Below are 17,754 nucleotides of genomic sequence, written 5' to 3' on the forward strand. Positions count from 1 at the left end.
AGACAGTTATTAACGGCTTGATCAGATCATCCAGTCACGACATTACACAAAGTTATTTTAATTCACATGTACGTAAACAAGAGCGAAGAACTTAGAGGAACGCTTGATGAAAGGCTGCCGCTATTTTCAGCAGGAGTTTTTCCGAAGCTCTCGAATAAAATGTAATTTATCCATCAGTCCAATTTAAAATCCACCATGTCCTGCTTGTATTTATGTCTCACAACCCCTGTAGTGTTCAATACTGTTCTAAGAATTTCCTGCTCATTTCTAACCAGTCAGATGGTCATTAGAGCCGTGCGATACATTAACAAGAGAGGACAAAAATGTGTCACATTACATTTACAGATCTTTATATACAGGATTAACACTGAGATGAGTTTGTTGGAGAACCAAGAGCAGCTTAAAGCGCCGTGGCCTTGTCTCTGGCTTATGTTCCTCATGCTGAATCTCAGCCGTCTGCACACACTTGAGCTGACATCATGACATCGTTATCATTAAATTCAACCCTTGCTGATGAGATCAGTAATAGATGACAAACAGGGATTAAAAACTAAAATATAAAGCTCTCGCAGTTGCAGTACCCCTCTTCAAAGACAACCAGTTGAAAAAAGTTATATTGCTGGGATTCTAAGATTTGCTTGGTTATGGGGAGCATCAGTGAAATTACCTTGGATAGAAAAAAGGAGGGGGGACTGAGTCAGGATTTTAACATAACACAAGGCAAAGTAAGTGTATGTAACTGTCACCATCTAGTGGTTGTTATTATATTGCTCTCAATCGGCAACTGAAAACCTGAGCATCAAATCCCACAAAGGCAAGTTTGCAAAAGAGGGACAACTTAAAATTAAAGCCATTCGAATGTTTTTCTCTAGCTACCAGTCACCATGCTTGCGTCTAGCCAGCTAGACTTCCTGCACCCTGAGCTATCTTCTCCTTCCTCCCCCTGAGTGCCAACCTAGAGTATATTATTGCTGTTCTATTTACTACAGCCCAGGTAATAATCAAACACTACTTACCAGATGATATAAATTACCCTGCTAGAAAATGGTACATGGAATATGCTGCACCGAGTGAATCCAAGAAAGGGGATACTGCACCTGGATTGCAACTAAAATCATTTACATGTCTGTTACAGCAATAAAGGGTTGAACATCAAGGCTATGTGTAAGACCCTAAAAAAAACAAAACAAAACAAAAAAAACAATATATATTCCTGCGTGGTCCATAACGTGCCGCTCGAAGAATATCCTTCATACAAATGGTCCAGTTTCACAGTCCTTGAACAATCCTGAGATGAGACTTGAAACTTTAATGTCTAATGGTGCGGAAAGGGCTTAGTGTTCACATACACACACACACACACACACGCACACGCAAACAAAGACAGACCCTAACTCACTGAACAACTCTGGTTGTGACATCTGATTGCCGATGACAAGACTCAGAGAGAGGGATAAGCAGTGGCAGAGAAGAAGAGTATCTTTTAAATTAGCTTTTAGCTGTCAGCTGAATCTTCGTCTCTGTTGCTCTGCTAGCTTGTCCACTTCATGCAGTCTTCAGGCAGCTTTTTGCATCTTGCGAGCTGCGCAGGCATGTTTGACAGCTATGTGGGGATCCTGATAACAACACACATACAGAGTTATTTATGTGTGTGTGTTTGGAGGGATGGGGGGAACCGGAAGGAGTCCGATTGTGAGGCAGGTTGTTCATGCTGGTGTTCGCACTTGTTTCCATGAGCACTTATTCCCCATTTCAGTCACAGTGGGGGCAGAATGAAGATGGAGGGATTGGGGCACCGGGTCTCTGCGCTGTAAACTCATAACGAAGCAGGGTGGTCAAAGTGCAGTAAGGGAGATTGCTTGTTTGGGGGTTCTTCTCAGAAACAGTGAGATGCCTAGAAATGACGACAGCCAGATGAAGGCTTGTAGTGATGCTCCACATCTAAGACCAACTATTGCAGTTATGCAACACCCCACTGGTAGCAGTCGTCCTCAGACATACAAGCGCTTCAACATATTCTCTCATCAGCATCTGCACATAGTCATTGTCTCTTTCTAACACAGTTAGCCCATGCTTAAGTTTCAAAATGTCATTTTTTTTGTTCCTCTTTAAATCAGAGAACTTACAGAGGTCCTGAATTTCCCTTCAAAACTCAGACAAAAATAAATTATGAATGTTAAACTATCTACTGTACATTATCATTCAAAATGGAATCCCTGCTATGGTTTGCCTGGATGCAGTGCTATATGGGAGGGGTGGGATTTTATGAAGGGGAAGGATAGGAGTGAAGGGGCTAACACTGGATTTTGCTATAGGAAGGACTTTGTTTAAATTGTTATTATTTTATTGCTGTGTTTTCTAAGGAGCCCAAAATGGGGACATGGTACTGACATGACGACCTCCAGGCAAAAACAGGGCCGTGCCCCACAGCAAGATTCACCATGAGGAAGGAGGCCCGACTTTGTTGTTTCTAATGGTGGCATCGGAGCAATCCGCTTCTGATGAATCACAGTCCGAGTCTCCGAACTGCAGCGGGTTCTGTGGGCAAACAAAAAATACACAGAGAAGTATTAGATCTAATGTGGCTTTAAAATGTATGAAAAATATGGAAGAAGTCACTATCCATATGTATTTGTTGCCTTTGTGAGACTGTTGTTTAAACAGTTGCTTTTTTAAGTAGATTTTGTTTTGCTTTAATTTGGTGTTTGGTTAGGATTAGAGTCAGTGGAAAAGTGGTGACGGGTTGGTAATATTTTCCAAATCTAATAAAACAAACATTGTCATCATTGATGCGGCTAAAATTTACTGACCTCATAGCTGTGTTCATCAGAGCACAGTTTTCCCAGAGAGATCTGTGTCTTCACCCTGCGGACAGCACACTCCTTGTCAGAGAGGCCGTCTGACTGGGTGGAGATATCAATGGGAATGTCTGGTGTGTGTGACAGCAGCTCGTCCAGGTGCTCCTCCTGACTGGCACTCAGCCTCTCCAGGGGACCGCTGTGTGAGTGGTCGCTGGTGTTTCCCTCCTCGCCGTCAGACACTGACAGGTTCTCTGAGCTGAAGGTGGAGTAGGACTGGAAGCTGCTCATACAGCGATGAGGTCTGTGAGGAGGCAGAGGAGGAATCCCGAAAGTGAGTCATACTGGGTTTGTTGTGTTTGGAACTGACGTGGAAAAGATCATTTACTTTGGTAAGATCACACGAATTACAAATTTTACAACACATTAAAGGTCAAGTTTGCAAACTAAATTAACCAATTAATTTTACCTTGGTCTCCGTGGAAACTCTACTTCACTATCCACCTCTCCCTCTTCCTCCTCAGATGACTCATCACCACCCTGAAAGAGCAGCAATAACAGCTGTAAATCTATGAGAATGTTTTCTTAACATAGATGCAAATCACACATCTGCTGGGTCGGACTCACCTTCCTGAGTGGCCTGAGGGTGCGAGGCAGAGCAGAGGGCAGGGTGTGTGTGTGCGGAGCTGGATCCTGTTCCTGTGGCTCAGTCTTCTTTGCATCCTCTCCATCTGAGGTTGCATCTTTGTTGGGTGCCCCTAAAGAAGACTGGGTGCTTTCTTGGGTGTTGAGCAGGGAGTAGTGCGGTAACTCAGGGTGGTTTAGTGTAGGAGGGGTCTCCTGACAGTGCAGGCAGCCGGGGAAGGGGTGAGCCTGGCAGCAGGGACATAAAGAACCAGCACCTGATACAGGATTGGAGCTGGTGGATGAAGTCTGCTGTCGCGTGTCTGCATCCATAGCAGTGGAAATGAGGTCAGGGCTGGAGCCAGAAACGCGGCGCTGCATGTGGTCAGTCTGAGGGCTACGAAGAGCAGCAGCGGGGCCAAAGTACCGCAAGTTGTTGGCACAATTGACAACAGCCTCCTCACGGCCCTTCAAGGGGAGAAACGGTCCCTCAGCTGGTGGGTGGTGATGATGGTGGTGGTGATGGTGAAAGGGTTGCTCCTGCAATGACTGGGTTTCTTCTGGTGCCCCAGCAACAGGCTTCAGCACCGCGGGGAACTCACTGTGGCTGCCTTTGCTGTTGGCGCGCCGGTGGCGAGGCTTGCTTCTGTAGCGGGTTTTTCCAGGGGGCGTGGAGACCTTTGGGCTGGCTGACAGTGGCGAGGGGGAGGGGAAAGGATCAACGCTGGGGATGCCATCAGAGCGAAGCAAGTCCGGCCTGAAAAAAATACATTCAACACCATTAATATAAGTTATTCACTCCAATTCTGTTCTGTTTATTGATCTTTACCTCTATTTATTATTATTATTATTGCGTTTAAACACTGCTTTATACATCACACATTGACCTTTGACACAAGGTTGTAAGTGAACACTAACTGGTTCTCCTTTTGGTCACAATAACATCGATCATGGTATGTCTGCGTGGCTATCTTCAATGCTTAGACAGAAAGCCGGTGGACTTCTTCTAATTTAGATTTCATTTAAGCAATTAATTTTTATTTAAGTGATGACTACAGCACTCCTAAAATAACCTGCTAAGACCAGAGGCACCTTTTAAACATGGAAACAGTGCCGTCTTAAAAATGTGAAATCGAAACATTTTCAAAAATGAGTCTGTCAGTATGAAACCACCATCTCAGTCACTGCATGTGTAGCTAAAGAAAAACAGGACAGTAATGTTACATGACTTACTGGCACACAATCTATGTGCCTTGTTTTTAGGGGGCATGCATAAATGTTAAAGATGTTTACTTTTGGTGTTGTGTAAAACATAGCGTGTTAGCCTACATCCAGACTTTCCACTTAAGTCGACAAAGATGCCAGTAACTGTAAGCGATGCACCTCTTACTGTAATTTTTTTTCATATTTCTACTCAGAAAAAAAGGAACTAAGTAAAAAGTTGCTGCTTTTCACCTGCTTGTTTGTAACTGCTTGTAATTCCATCTATATGAACAAACAAGTGCTAATGAACACAAGATGGCTGCTTCAGGAGTTAGAGACTGGTCAGCTAATGTTCAGACCTTTTAGTTGATGGCATTCCAGGTTTGTGGGAAATGCTTCCTTTTTTCTTGATGAGCTTCTCGACAGCATTGGACCTGACGATGGGTCGGACCAGGTGACGTTTGTATGTTCCGGGATATTTCTTCTCCACTGCTTGTTCTCTCCTACAGCAACAGCAGAATTATTTTGGCTTTATATGAATGAGAAAACATCAGTGACATTCATTTACACAGAAGTTATTTATCATTTTCCTTCAGAGATTAAAATCTTTTTTTTTTTTTTCATTTAATCCCGTTCCTTAAAATGCTGGGAGAAAAATCAAGTTTGGTGTGACAAGCTACCGTATATACATGTTTATGAAATCAGTTCATAGGATATTAATGCTGTGACTTGATGGAACAAAACACAGAACAAATATTTTGAGGAGGAAAACAATGCACATATTTCCTGTTAAAAGTAAACCAAACAAGCATTCAGTTGTAGTGTTACCATCTAAAATATTTGTTACATGATGGTAGTGATGAAGCAAAGCAATAATGTCTGGAATGAAACACATATTTACATACTTCATAAGTTCCTTCTCTCGGACCTCCAGCTGCAGCATGATGGCGCTGAGCTCCATATAGAGGTTGTTGGCTCTCTCCAGCTTCCTCTCATAGTGTTCCCGGATGTCCAGTGCATGCCTGAGGGGGTCCAGAAAAGGAAGCCAAATGAAACGCATAGCTTTCTAACAACAGGGAAGTTACTGACTATCGTCTCTTTTTGTCAACACACCTGAGTTCATCCCTCCTGCGTCGGATCAGCTCCTCGTCCAGCCTGTGGATGCATGTGCCTTCACTTTTGATCTTCTCAAAATGCTTCTTCACTTCCTCCCTCCACTCTGCCTGTAATAATGAGGGTTTTTTTTTTCCTTTTTTTTAACAGTCTTATGACTAAGAAAGTAATCTTTACTTTAAATCTTTAGATGTAAATAACTATATTTCAAATCAAATGTAGCGTAAGCAAAGTATGTTTGTTTGTTCTGTAACTTTCCAAACCTGAGACTTGAAGTAGGTCTCTTGTGGAGTTCCTAGAACATCAGCAGAGGCAATGTCAAGATGTAGGAGAATCTGCCGAAACGAAGGTCTATTCCTGGGTTTGCCTTGCCTGGAGTCAATGAGAATAATAAGGAACTTATGACTGAGACTGAACTCACTTAAAGATCTTTAAATGGATGGTTGTTAATACTTGGTCCACACTCACCATGTTTGCTTCATGAGGATTTTAAACCCATCTGGGCAGGTGGAGGGAACAGGAAGGTGAAGACTGTTGCTGCCAACACCCCAAATGATGGCAGAGGAGTCCACGTCTTTGTAGGGAATTTCTCCTGTGAGCAGTTCCCATAACACAACTCCAAATGACCTGCAGCACACAAGACGGACAGATTTCACCGCAACAGTTTTATCATATGACTCACTTCTAAATTATATAGATGGAATCTATAACAATTCCCCATGTTCAGTATTAACTTTAAATGTGCTAAGTTAGTACTCACCAGATGTCTACTTTTTCAGATACAGGCTCGTTTCTTATAACCTCCGGGGCCATCCATGCCACTGTACCTGCAAATGACATCTTTGTACTTTTGTCGCTGAGCTCTTTGGATGTTCCAAAGTCAGAAATTTTCACAGTGTCGTTGTGGGTGACCAAAACACTAAAACACACAAGGAAACATTACAACTTTTTAGTATCACAGTGAATGCATTTGATTATGAGCTGATCCAAGATGAAGGACACATTCTGATGATGATGCGTCTGTTTTGATATTCCACTGGTATTTTCAAAAGGTATACTCTACCATTTTTACAAAAGTGCATCTCTGAGTCACCCCATTAGACAAATGAGACTGACCTTTCCAGCACATTCAGCCTGCTATCATTCTGCTGACTAATACAGTGTTTGGAAGTGCTGCAGCAGCATGATGATATTGATTAGAGAAACAGTGCAACAGAGACAGGACTGCAGAGACAGGAAACGCAGGATGAGAGAGAACACTCTGTCTTACTCCAACTCTGAGAGAAACAGCTTTTATTAACTTTAAGGATGGCATTTGAGTTAATGTCGCCATATCCAGAGCTGAAAGGCTGAATTGTTGCTGTGGCTGTGGTCCAAGACATCTTAAATAAAGTTGCTGAGCTGGTCCATCAAGCTTTACAGATCAGCTTTAAGAGCATGACCATGGCTTCCATACACTGCTGAATAACAATCATACACCAGGAGAGCACAAAATAAATATTTTCCCTTAAGTCAAGAGGAAATAACTTTGCTTTACACAATGCACACAGTTGTATTTCTGCATTTTTCCAACCACATTAGTAAATACTACACTGGCTTTTATGATCTGTCAGGGTAAAACAACAAAGTTTGCAAACACAGGAGTAAGAATTTCAAAGAAGTGAAGAAAATCTATGCTACCTTATGTGACAAAATAGTAACTCACTTGGGAGACTTGAGATCTCTGTGGATGATTTTGTGAAGGTGTAGATAGTTCATGCCGCTGGCGATGCCTGTGGCCCAGTCAACCAGCAGCCTGGGGGTCACTTTCCTCCCTGCCCTCAGGACTTCATATAGCTGACCTTGGGCACAATACTCCATGATGATGCAGTAACAAGGTGCCTGGGTGCATACACCCCTGGGATAGATAAAAACACAGGAAAATGTGTTCATACACTGCTGAAGCACCACCAGCTGAAAACAATGAGTATAAGTTAACGCTACAAGGGTATCCTTGTAGGCTTACTTGAAGCTGATGATGTTGGGATGCTTGAGTTTTCGCAGGTGTTTAATGTCTGTCTCTTTCTGTTCTCGCACCTTCTTGATAGCAACCTCCTCAGAGCGAAACTTGCCCAAGAAGACGGCTCCCTGTGCACCGCTGCCAAGCCACTGCAGCTCTGAAATCTCCTCAAACGGAACCTCCCACATATCTGAAATCAGTTACATCATTTTTAGTCACTGTAACAACTACATTTAAGACACATGAATCAGTTGTCTAAATTTGAATAGGTTTGAGTCCATCTATTCATTGTCCTGTCATGTTTTCTTTGCAGTAGTAACAAGCTTATTCGCCCAGGTTTTTACTGCAAATATAAAAGCACTGCACTCTGTTAGTTAAGCTTGGTATGAGGCTGGAAACAAGAGGAAATGTCTTCAAGCCTGCCTCTCTATTAAGGTAACAAAATCTGCCGAAGAGCATCTGTACAGCCCAGTAATTTACATGTCAAATCCTGTTAGTCTGGGACAAATGAAAGCTGAAGTGTTACACTGTTTACAGATATTTTATCCTTAAGGAGAAAAAAGACATTTACAAATCAAAACCCACCTGATCTTTCAAAATGATAATCTTGTAGTTTAAATCTCATATTGTAACACAATAACTGAGAAGTGGAAATATGCAGCTACCACTGAAAAAAACACGCAGCAGCACTAAGAATTATATAACTTAGCTATGGCGAGCAATAACAAACCTTACGTTCTATGCATTAATCTATAAAAGACATTTAGTGAGTCACATGGTGCTCTATTTTTGTTATATGCTTTTTGAAACTGTAGAGGAGAAGCTATGCTGCTTTGCAGCCCTCTGCACAACTGACCAACTGCAAGCCTTGGCCCAGTTCTGTCTGACCTCGACTTGCATCCCACAGCCTGCATGTCCAGCCTGAATGGGCAGCCCAGCAGCAAGGTGAGCCTACCTTTACCATGACCTTGAAACATGCTGACAGTAGTGTACGCTCACTCACAACAGCAATAAACCGAAGCTTAAATAGATATTCAATTACAGTTTCTGAGAACATTGGGAGGGGAATGCCTGTTTCTCAGGAGGCTTAAAAAGACAGGTTCATTTCAGTCGAACACAGAGGATTTAGTGTGTTGCACTGATGGCGTGCGGAAAGCTGAAACCAAGAACTAACCTTGCTGTTGTAGCTTGTATTCAGTTGAGTATGTCTTCCCTATAATGTTCCAGACAGGTCGAAGACAGCCAAACAAGCCCTCCAAGAAGCCTCCTGACCCGGGACCTGCTCTTTGGAAGTGAAGCTTGATGTCATCGGGATGTGGGTGGCTCGGCCTGCCCTCTCCACTGTGGTCTACAGGACAGTCCCCCTCTCCCATCTGCTCATCCATGCCACTGCCACACCCGCCATGCTCACAGGATGCCGGTGACCCTGCTTCCTCCTGATCCTGCTCCTGCAGCTGTAGCACGCTGTTGTCAAAGTGTCCACCTTCACTCCGTGTCGAGTCCACACTCAAAGCTGTGTTTGCTGGGCTGATACCCCCCAACAAAGAGTCTTCATCCTGACCAGGTGTCTGTAAGGGAATAGGCAGTTGTGTCGGGGGAGCTAGGTCTGTGATAATCTGAGGCGGTAAGTTGGAGACAGGGGCCTGAGGAGGTTGGGGTTGGGAATTAGGCGAGCTGGATTTCTTCATGGCGTCTCCAACTACACTGAGCTTGAGCTCCTCCTTCAGCTTCCCCACCAACAGACTGGGGCAGGAAGTCCAAGACAGCACCTCTGGGGAGCTACCCATGGTGTCGTGCATGTGCACCGGTTGCCCAGTGACGATGAGCGTTACGCGTCCTAATGTAACGGCTTTTCTGAATGCTGAAAATCACCTGCAGAACAGAAAGGCAGTCACAAAAAGAAAGAAATGTGTTAACTGAAATATGGAGCTCATATTAAAATAAAAAAGTTTAGGTTAAATTAATTTAGATGATGCACTGTAGTCACTTCTAATAAAAAGCATGTATGATTACAACTGTTTTCATGATGGGGCCCTATTACTTCCACAAAGTGAAACAAAATCCTCTCATTTCCTCCCATAGATCAGGGATTGAGAGGGATTACATTAATGATTATTATTTTAAGCTATGGAGTGCAAACACCGCGGGGAGGAGGATGTCAGAGGGGCTTTAAATCAGTGCATGAGAGACAAAATGACATTAGAGAGTAAATAAAAATAATGCAATTCTGGGAAACTTATGGGAAACAGTTGGACTAAACCAATCACACACGAACACACTCACATGTAGAACTGAGGCTTTTTCTATCATCTCTGTCAAGCAGTAACAGTATAGAAGGGATTAAAGGTTGTACTGTGTATTAGAGCAAGACATCTGGTACACACAGTTCATTCAGCCTGCTTAAACAGCAGTGCCAGCCATAGACACCACCCAGGCAGCAGCAAACACACATCTGCAGCAATAAATACATACTTTTTCTTTACTCCCATAATCAGCATGAAAAGATTTTTACCATCTTAGTTACACAAAACACTTCTGAGCCAGGGTCAAGGGTAGAATATAAAAACAGAATAGTAAATCTATTACAGCACACTTATTCAGTAAAACTGTCCAATAAATAAAAAATTAAATTAAATGTAAGGTTCCAATAGTCCACTTACAAATACAGATAATCACTTATTTATTTAATTAATTCATAGGTTTAACCTGGCTATCACAACTAGAAACAAAAAACAGAAATTTCAAACATAATTCAGTCCAACTAAACCTGTTCACCTGTAGTAAAAACGTACACATGAGTGGACTTTGATAACAAGATAATAATCAACTAAAGCCCCACCTACCAACTCATGTCTTACAATCTTCATGGGAAACTGGCGCAGGTATTATCTAGTAACCCAGGTGAAGATGAGTGATCATGTGATAACAAAAGGACCATGAAATTAAGCTGAATGCTCATAAAAAGCTCATAAGTGAACCTTGAATAGAGCTAATTTTGTCTGCATTCTGAACCTTGATAATCAATAATTACTTCAGGATTTACTGTCAGGAAGCTGAATTGTCACAGTTTATTTTTAAAAAGCTTCAGTAATTTCTCAGAAAGAGAGCTAGTCTGGAATAAAATTCATATTTTTTTTCCCTAGAACTCACTACTTCTTTATATGCACCATAATGATGTTTGTAATAAAACAAAGTAACAGGGAAAACTGCTGTACTCTGTACTCCTACATACTATCAATAGTAGTTTACAGCCACTTTAATTTAACTTTAGTCAGATAATGAATGTGTGTGAGGTATATTGATAAGTAATGCAGCATGGCAGGTCGTCTTTTTCCAGCACAGTTGCCAAACTCCAAACTACTTAAATCTTACTCTCACTGCAACATTAATCTTCAGTTAGTGTAGCCCATACTGAGTTTTTATAGAAACAGAAGGTCATTTATGTAGTTTGAGTCTTCTTTGAATTTCAGTCAAAGAAAGAAAAAAAAAAGGACAAGGCAGTAAATCAATGACCGTATATATTAAATGTGGTCTCCCTGTAAACCCATGAGGACATAACCTGAGCTAGCCAATCAAGCAGTTCATGTGTGCAATTAGAAACTGGAGATCAAAGTCCTTGAGGGAGGACATTGTTTGCTCTGTTTTATGTGGAAGTTTTCATAACAAAGAGGGCACTTAAGCAGTCCGATGAAAAAATAAAAACACAATTACTCTTTTTCTCTTCAGAAAGCAGTGACACGAGTGAGCGGTTCTGTTTTTTTCTTGGCTTGAGTGAAAATACTCTTTATGCCTGATAACACTAATGCAGATAAGCTCATTTTAAATGCTATAACATCATCCCAAGAATGTGTTTTAATGACATATTTGCTGCATTTTGCACTTTTTTAATGCTTGATTACAATATGAAAGTGGGCTAAGAGAGAGAATGGAGAAAAGTCCCTGACAAGACTCAAACCGGACACATTCATAGCTCCAAACTATACATCCAAGGCTTCTGGTCCACACAGATGCCCCCTGCATGTTTGTGCAGATGCATGTACTGCATGTGTATGATCCACTGGGGGTAACCTGAGCGCTGTGAGAGTGTGGCGGCTGCTGCAGCTCATCTATAATGCAGGTCTGTCTCTAAGCAGGCTGCTGAGAGTGCAGGGGAAGGAGAGAATGCTCTCTCAGGTATCCAATAAATCCGTCCCTTCCAAAGCAGAGACAAACGAGCTGTGCGAGCACAGGCCGACGCTGTAATTCCACCTCACAGACAATTCTCAGAACTGGGTTTGTGACATGTCCCACAGTGGGGTGGATGTGGTCAGTCAGGCGACAGCATGCACACCAACACCCAACCATTCAAAACCGGAACGCTACAATTATCTCCACAGAGTACAACCTGACAAAAAATCTGATCCCTTTTGACTTTTTATGAGTCTGTTTTCTGACACAGAGAATAGGGAAAAAACTTCTTGCTTGCTTCCATCAATCTCGAATGGAAAATCTCTATGTGCATAGAATCCCATGAATAATGTCTGTGCCTGATCAAGAGGGGCTCTGGGTTTCATTTACATAGTCATTTATTTACAGGACTTTCCGAAAGGGATCACCGTGATGAACAAGGACACTCTAGCTGTCCCTCTGAAGTTAAAAAACAGGGGACTGTAAAAAGTGGATATTGGTTGAGAGGAGGATACAATAATTTAATTTAATAATTTAATAAAATAAATTATGTGAAGAAAGAAAGAAAGCACACATAAAAGGGAGAGATAGAGAGGGATAAATTATCAGGGGCTGATCCTTTAATCCTTCTACAGGGCTCTAGAGACATGCTTGTATAAACATAAACCCTATTCAGCCCTCCCCCTCTATTTATCTTCTTCATATTTAAATGTTTCCCTTGCTAAAGGTGAAATTATGTCAAGAGTGAATAAAACAAAGTGTTAAGGTTTTACCCATGTTTAGTATATAGATAAGCTATGGAGCAGTTTAGGTAGGGAAAGATCTTTCTATAATAGTTAATTACCACCACATATGAGTGCATGTGTGTGTATAGCAGCTGGTGGTGCGGGAGGGATCAGGTTCAGCGAGAACACACACACAGGGTGTGTCTGGCAAGATCCAATAATCCCACTACTCCCAGCAATTCACAGGGGAGGGCAGTTCTTGTATCACTCAGTGAACTTCAGTATGGTTAATGTAGTTTTACAAACAGCAGCTAAACCTTGCTGCACATTTTAATGCAGGAGCGGGGACACTTTTAACATCAACAGCCATTCACGTTGCACTCATACTCACACACAAACCCAGGAAGCAGCAGTGTCATCTGTGTCTTCATCACTCTGCTCCTCATTAGGAGAAGCCCTGCTGGGACCCACAGGGGTACCTCCTTTCAGGTGACAGCTGCGCCTCCAACAAAGAACCAATTTAGCCTCTGTCCCACCTCATCATTCACACGTTACCATGTCAACACAGCATCCATCCTGACCTTATGCTAGCAGTCACGCTCAGTCTCATTTGGCTCTCAGGTTTGGAGAGGCCGGAAGCCTGAAGGCCATCACAAAAGGAGCACAGCAGTTTTGCTTCAATAACAACAACCTTTTCGATGTTCTGTCCAAAAGTTTGTTTTGTGTTTGGCAACAATTTAATACTGAAAAAGCAGAAAAGTCTCAGCTTTTCATAAACTGTTCAGTACTTTCGGATTTCATACAACTCACAAACAAATCCAGCTAATCATACATGACCATAGCACAGTGAGTTATATTCTTACACTCATTCTGAAGAGCTTATTTCTGGAAAGAAAGCTAAATACCTGCACATGAATGTTTCTGTCCCTTTTCACCTCCTCTCTTAACTCAAACAAGGTAAAAAACAGATGGAGAAAACAGTGCTGGTTTCCACCGAGCATGTGATAGTCTGTTATTCTGGGTCATAGGTGAACAGCTTAACTGATATCTGTACTGGTTTTCCCAGTCAGTGCAGACTATGGACTTTCGCAGCTGTGTTCATTATGTGTGCAAAAGGCAAATGTGCAAGCATGATGCTTACAGATGCCTTTGTTATTGTTGAACTAGAGAATATCTGGCAAAATCAATAGTAAAAAAGAGGAATTGGAAAGAAAAAAAAAAATTCTGCTGATGGATGAGGGCCGATGTCTAAATCAGCTTTCTCTCTCTGCCGTGGCCATGATTCCTGCCAGAGGGAAGTGTCAGCCTGCTGTAGGTGGGTTAAAGTAATCATCTGCTGGTGTGGGGACATCAGTGGAAAGGAAAATAAACAAATTCTGGCACATCTTTCATCCATCTGCCATCTCATGGCTGACATTTCCCTAAAATCCTTTCATCATATTCTGATTCCCTATGGTGACTCACCTGGGCTGACTTACCCATGATGGCTTTAAAAGAAAGTGGGCCACAAAGTAATTATCCTTGCCCGCCTACCTGCTAGTTTAGGGTTTGATGGGCACTGATGGGCAAACAAGAACAAGGTCAAAGCTGCGGCTGAAGTCACGGGGAAAGTGCCAGATACTGTGTGCAGTATGGGCTGTTGGTTGTGAAGGCTGGATTATGGCTAGAAAAAGATGAGTCAGGTGCAAATAGACCTGATGAGACAACCGTGCACAAAAAAATAAGTGAGTAAAACCAGTTTGTCAGGGAGTGCAGCAAAATAAGTTCACGTGAATCCGACTTCTGACAGATCTGACTTTGTGATTAAGAGGAACCCACTGAACCACCAGCTATTCAAACACACACATAACCTGCACCTCAGATAGCTTCAGCTGGTACCAGCCAGAAATGGAGAAAATAAATAACTGAAGAAAAGGAGCGTGCGCCACAGACACGTCACATACTCTCCCCGCCAGCTTAATTCCCCAACCTCTCAGTGAGGCTACAACCAGTGCAGCAACCAGGACACACAGGCTAAAATCTGCAAGATTCCAACATCTGCCTGTTTTTATCAAGCAGACACTTTGCTCCTAGTGATGCCTAACAATATAGCTTTGCAGGACTATATTTATAAATCCTGACCAGATTTATCCAGATAGTTGATGAATTTAATAAGACAGAAAGGGGCGGTAGGGCCAAGGAGGAAAAAGCAGATTAGGAGGACAGAGAGGCACATGCAGAATGAGGATGATATGGAGGGCAATTTCCTAGCAGGAAGAAGAAAGACTGAAAGCAAAGAAATGGGAAAGAGACAAAACAGAGAGAGAAACTACCATTCTGCAGATACTGTGGCTGCGGGCAGCAGATACTGTATCAACCATCGCTCCAATGGGAAAGACTCCCAAAGCGACAACAAAGGACACAAGAGGAGCCGGCTCCATGTGAACTGGGCCTGTCTGCCCTGCACGACCAGGAGACAGCAGCACACACACGCTTGACACAACACTGCACACCAGAGCAGCTGCTGCCACAACAATTCCCCTTGTGCTCTTTTAATAGGGATGGCCTGCCTGGCCCGCCAACAAGGAGAAAGACAGAAAAACATGCATATCACAGAAGACTGGCTGTGACTGACACAATTTAATGGATGGAATATGAAAATACTCAAAGTTAAAGAGCAAAAAAAAAAAAAAGAAAAGAAAAAGGAAGTCAGACATGTGAGAGTAATGGGAGCAAGTGGGTGTTGGACTACATGTTCTTTCTCCTGCCTAAAGACAGATTCTGCTATAGCAGAAAGCCAGCAAATCAATACACATTAGTGCTACCCTTAGCTCCTGGCTCATACTACCCTCTGCTTACACTTAAAAACACAACACTCATGCAAATCTCAGAAGTAATCCTAACCCAGCAGCTGAAGTCAGACACTGGAGACAAACCCCTGACAAACAAGAATATGCTCCCATTAAAAAAAAAAAAAAAAAAAAAAGTAGAAAATATGATAGATAGATGGATCTCTTCACTGCTCCACCCCTCCTCCTCTTCCTCTCCTCTAAAGCCTGGCTGCTGGCTATTCATCCTGTGCAGTTACATAAACATGCTTAGCAGAGGACAGAGGTGGGCACACTCTGAGCTTTCCTGCTGCCAAGTAAATTAAGAGATGGATGAGGATGCAAAGGAGGGAGGGTAAAAAATGATAAAGCGAGCAGAGGCACATAGGAACCAATGAAGTTCATTTAGCTTAAACAACACTGTGGATAAGCAGTCAGCATGATTTGTGTATGTGCACATACAGAACCGCTCGTGGATATACACAAAACACGTGCATTCCAGAAAAGCCTGTCCACCATGCCCCAGCGAGTGTGTTTGATTCATATGGTTGCATGAATCAAAGAGGCAAAAGGGGGAGATGGGGGCATTGTGTTACCTTTACCTAAATCCCCACCTGTCCTTCAGAGGGCATAGAAAAGCACTGCATCAAAAAGCAGCAGCAGCGTCATTGCTGAGCTTAAAATAGCTCCTGCACACACCGACGCACGACCACTCAACACACTCTTGCAGCACTGCTGAACAAACACTGACATTTGATTCACATGCAGACAGCACAAACACAAACAAAACCATTTCTCCTTGCAAACATGTGATGTATATAAAAGATGACCTGCTAATCATTGGAAATAAACTACAACCACAAACAGGAGAAGTGCCTCCAGTCAGATGAACGACAAAGACTCAGCATCAGCAGATTACTCACAGCGGACAGAGCTCAGATTCATGGTCGTCTCTCAGCTCTGAGGCAAGAATGGAGAAAAAAAAAAAAGATAAAACCCGGTGAGAATGGCTGAAATGATGGTCAGGATGCGAGAAAAAAAGACGGCAAGAACGGTAGTGAGAGGGAGAAAGACATTCCTCTAACTCCCACAGCACCTGAGCCATGAGTGGGTGCGAGACATGTATCGTCACCAGGTCGCTGAAGACCCGCTCACGTCACACTTTTCATGAATGGAGGTGTCTGACGCAGCAAGGATGTGGCTCAAAGAGCAGATGAGGAGGAGGAAGAATGGGGTCTTTAGGGGTGGAGCTTTCCGAGCAGACTTGGAGGGGGAGGAGCACAGAGAGATGAAGAGGACAGCAGAGGAGGAGAGACGGAGGAGGAGGGGGGGTATTTCAAAGCAGCACCAGCTGGGAACAGCAGGTTAGGCTGCGGTGGCGTCTCTATAAGTAGGACAGACCGTTTCTGCACAAGAGAAAATCTCTTTGTACAAAATCAGTAATCAGTTCTGTCCATGCCAATTGTGACACATGACTGTGGGCTGTATACTGCATTGGATATTTGAATTTTAATGCAATGTTAGTGTGTGCAGTCTTTCATAGACTGCCTACAAAACAACTGGGTTTAAAGTCACGTGTGGTGGCACAACAAAACGCACCCTCTGTAGCACAAAAAACTGGACACTAAACACAACAACTATCTGTTTCAATGGCTTTAATATTCTGTATTTCTGCTGTTATCACTGGAAATCTTGAGTTAAGCGAGGGTGCATCCTATTGCTTATGCACACACGTGTCTGTCCTATTTCTCTAGTAAAATTTAATGTTTAGTCATGAAATTATTATGATGTGCTGACATTTTTACCTAAATTCTTTCTACAACTGAGCCTCCTCTTGGGAAGCTAGTTTGTATTCAACAGCAGGCTGAAAGACTTTCATGTTGAAGTGGTTAATTAATCAACAGATAACCTATAAAAATAATTTTTTCTAATCAAATCTCAAATCAAACCACCCGACAGCAGTCAATATTAGGTACATTTAATATAATTCTAGTTTCCAGACTGAAAACAACAATAAAAAACCTAAATGGTGAAGCAAAACTATCAGAATTGCTCTTCTGTTTCCACAAAAGGTCATCCAATGTCTCACAATCTGACTTTTTCCTCTCAGTGTGCTCAAGTGTCACCACATTATGTAGCCCTTCTTCTCACCAGTGTTTACTCTGCACGCATGTCCATGGTGTGTGTGCGTGTATATTGTACATACTGACCTGTCAGGCGGTTTCTGATCATCTCAGAGGTCTGCACAGTGTGATCTGGTCTCTGGTTCTTGCTTCGTAACTGCACACAAACACAAACAGAGCAGGAAGAAGTTCATA

General features: G+C 42.6%; 1 protein-coding gene across 2 annotated transcripts in view; it reads right to left on the minus strand.

Moving 5' to 3' along the window:
• Positions 1-677: 677 nt before the first annotated feature.
• The window catches only part of si:ch211-45c16.2 (mitogen-activated protein kinase kinase kinase 13), a 29,921-nt gene continuing 12,844 nt past the window's right edge, over positions 678-17,754 (minus strand). Inside the window, exons 2-15 of one of the 2 annotated variants that reach the window (XM_042001702.1) lie at positions 17,647-17,716; positions 8,912-9,609; positions 7,744-7,927; positions 7,444-7,635; positions 6,499-6,657; positions 6,207-6,365; positions 6,002-6,110; positions 5,739-5,848; positions 5,531-5,647; positions 4,985-5,128; positions 3,426-4,179; positions 3,268-3,338; positions 2,811-3,102; positions 678-2,538 (exon numbers count right to left, since the gene is read on the minus strand). In XM_042001702.1, coding sequence (XP_041857636.1) covers positions 2,437-2,538; positions 2,811-3,102; positions 3,268-3,338; positions 3,426-4,179; positions 4,985-5,128; positions 5,531-5,647; positions 5,739-5,848; positions 6,002-6,110; positions 6,207-6,365; positions 6,499-6,657; positions 7,444-7,635; positions 7,744-7,927; positions 8,912-9,536 — 3,018 coding nt within the window. In that variant the 5' untranslated portion in view covers positions 9,537-9,609; positions 17,647-17,716 and the 3' untranslated portion in view covers positions 678-2,436. Of the gene's footprint in view, positions 2,539-2,810; positions 3,103-3,267; positions 3,339-3,425; positions 4,180-4,984; positions 5,129-5,530; positions 5,648-5,738; positions 5,849-6,001; positions 6,111-6,206; positions 6,366-6,498; positions 6,658-7,443; positions 7,636-7,743; positions 7,928-8,911; positions 9,610-16,359; positions 16,539-17,646; positions 17,717-17,754 lie in introns of those variants that run through there. The other variant, XM_042001703.1, reaches the window with a different exon arrangement.

The sequence above is a fragment of the Melanotaenia boesemani genome, chromosome 12 (genome assembly GCF_017639745.1).
Source record: "Melanotaenia boesemani isolate fMelBoe1 chromosome 12, fMelBoe1.pri, whole genome shotgun sequence".
Classification (NCBI taxonomy): Eukaryota; Metazoa; Chordata; class Actinopteri; order Atheriniformes; family Melanotaeniidae; genus Melanotaenia; species Melanotaenia boesemani.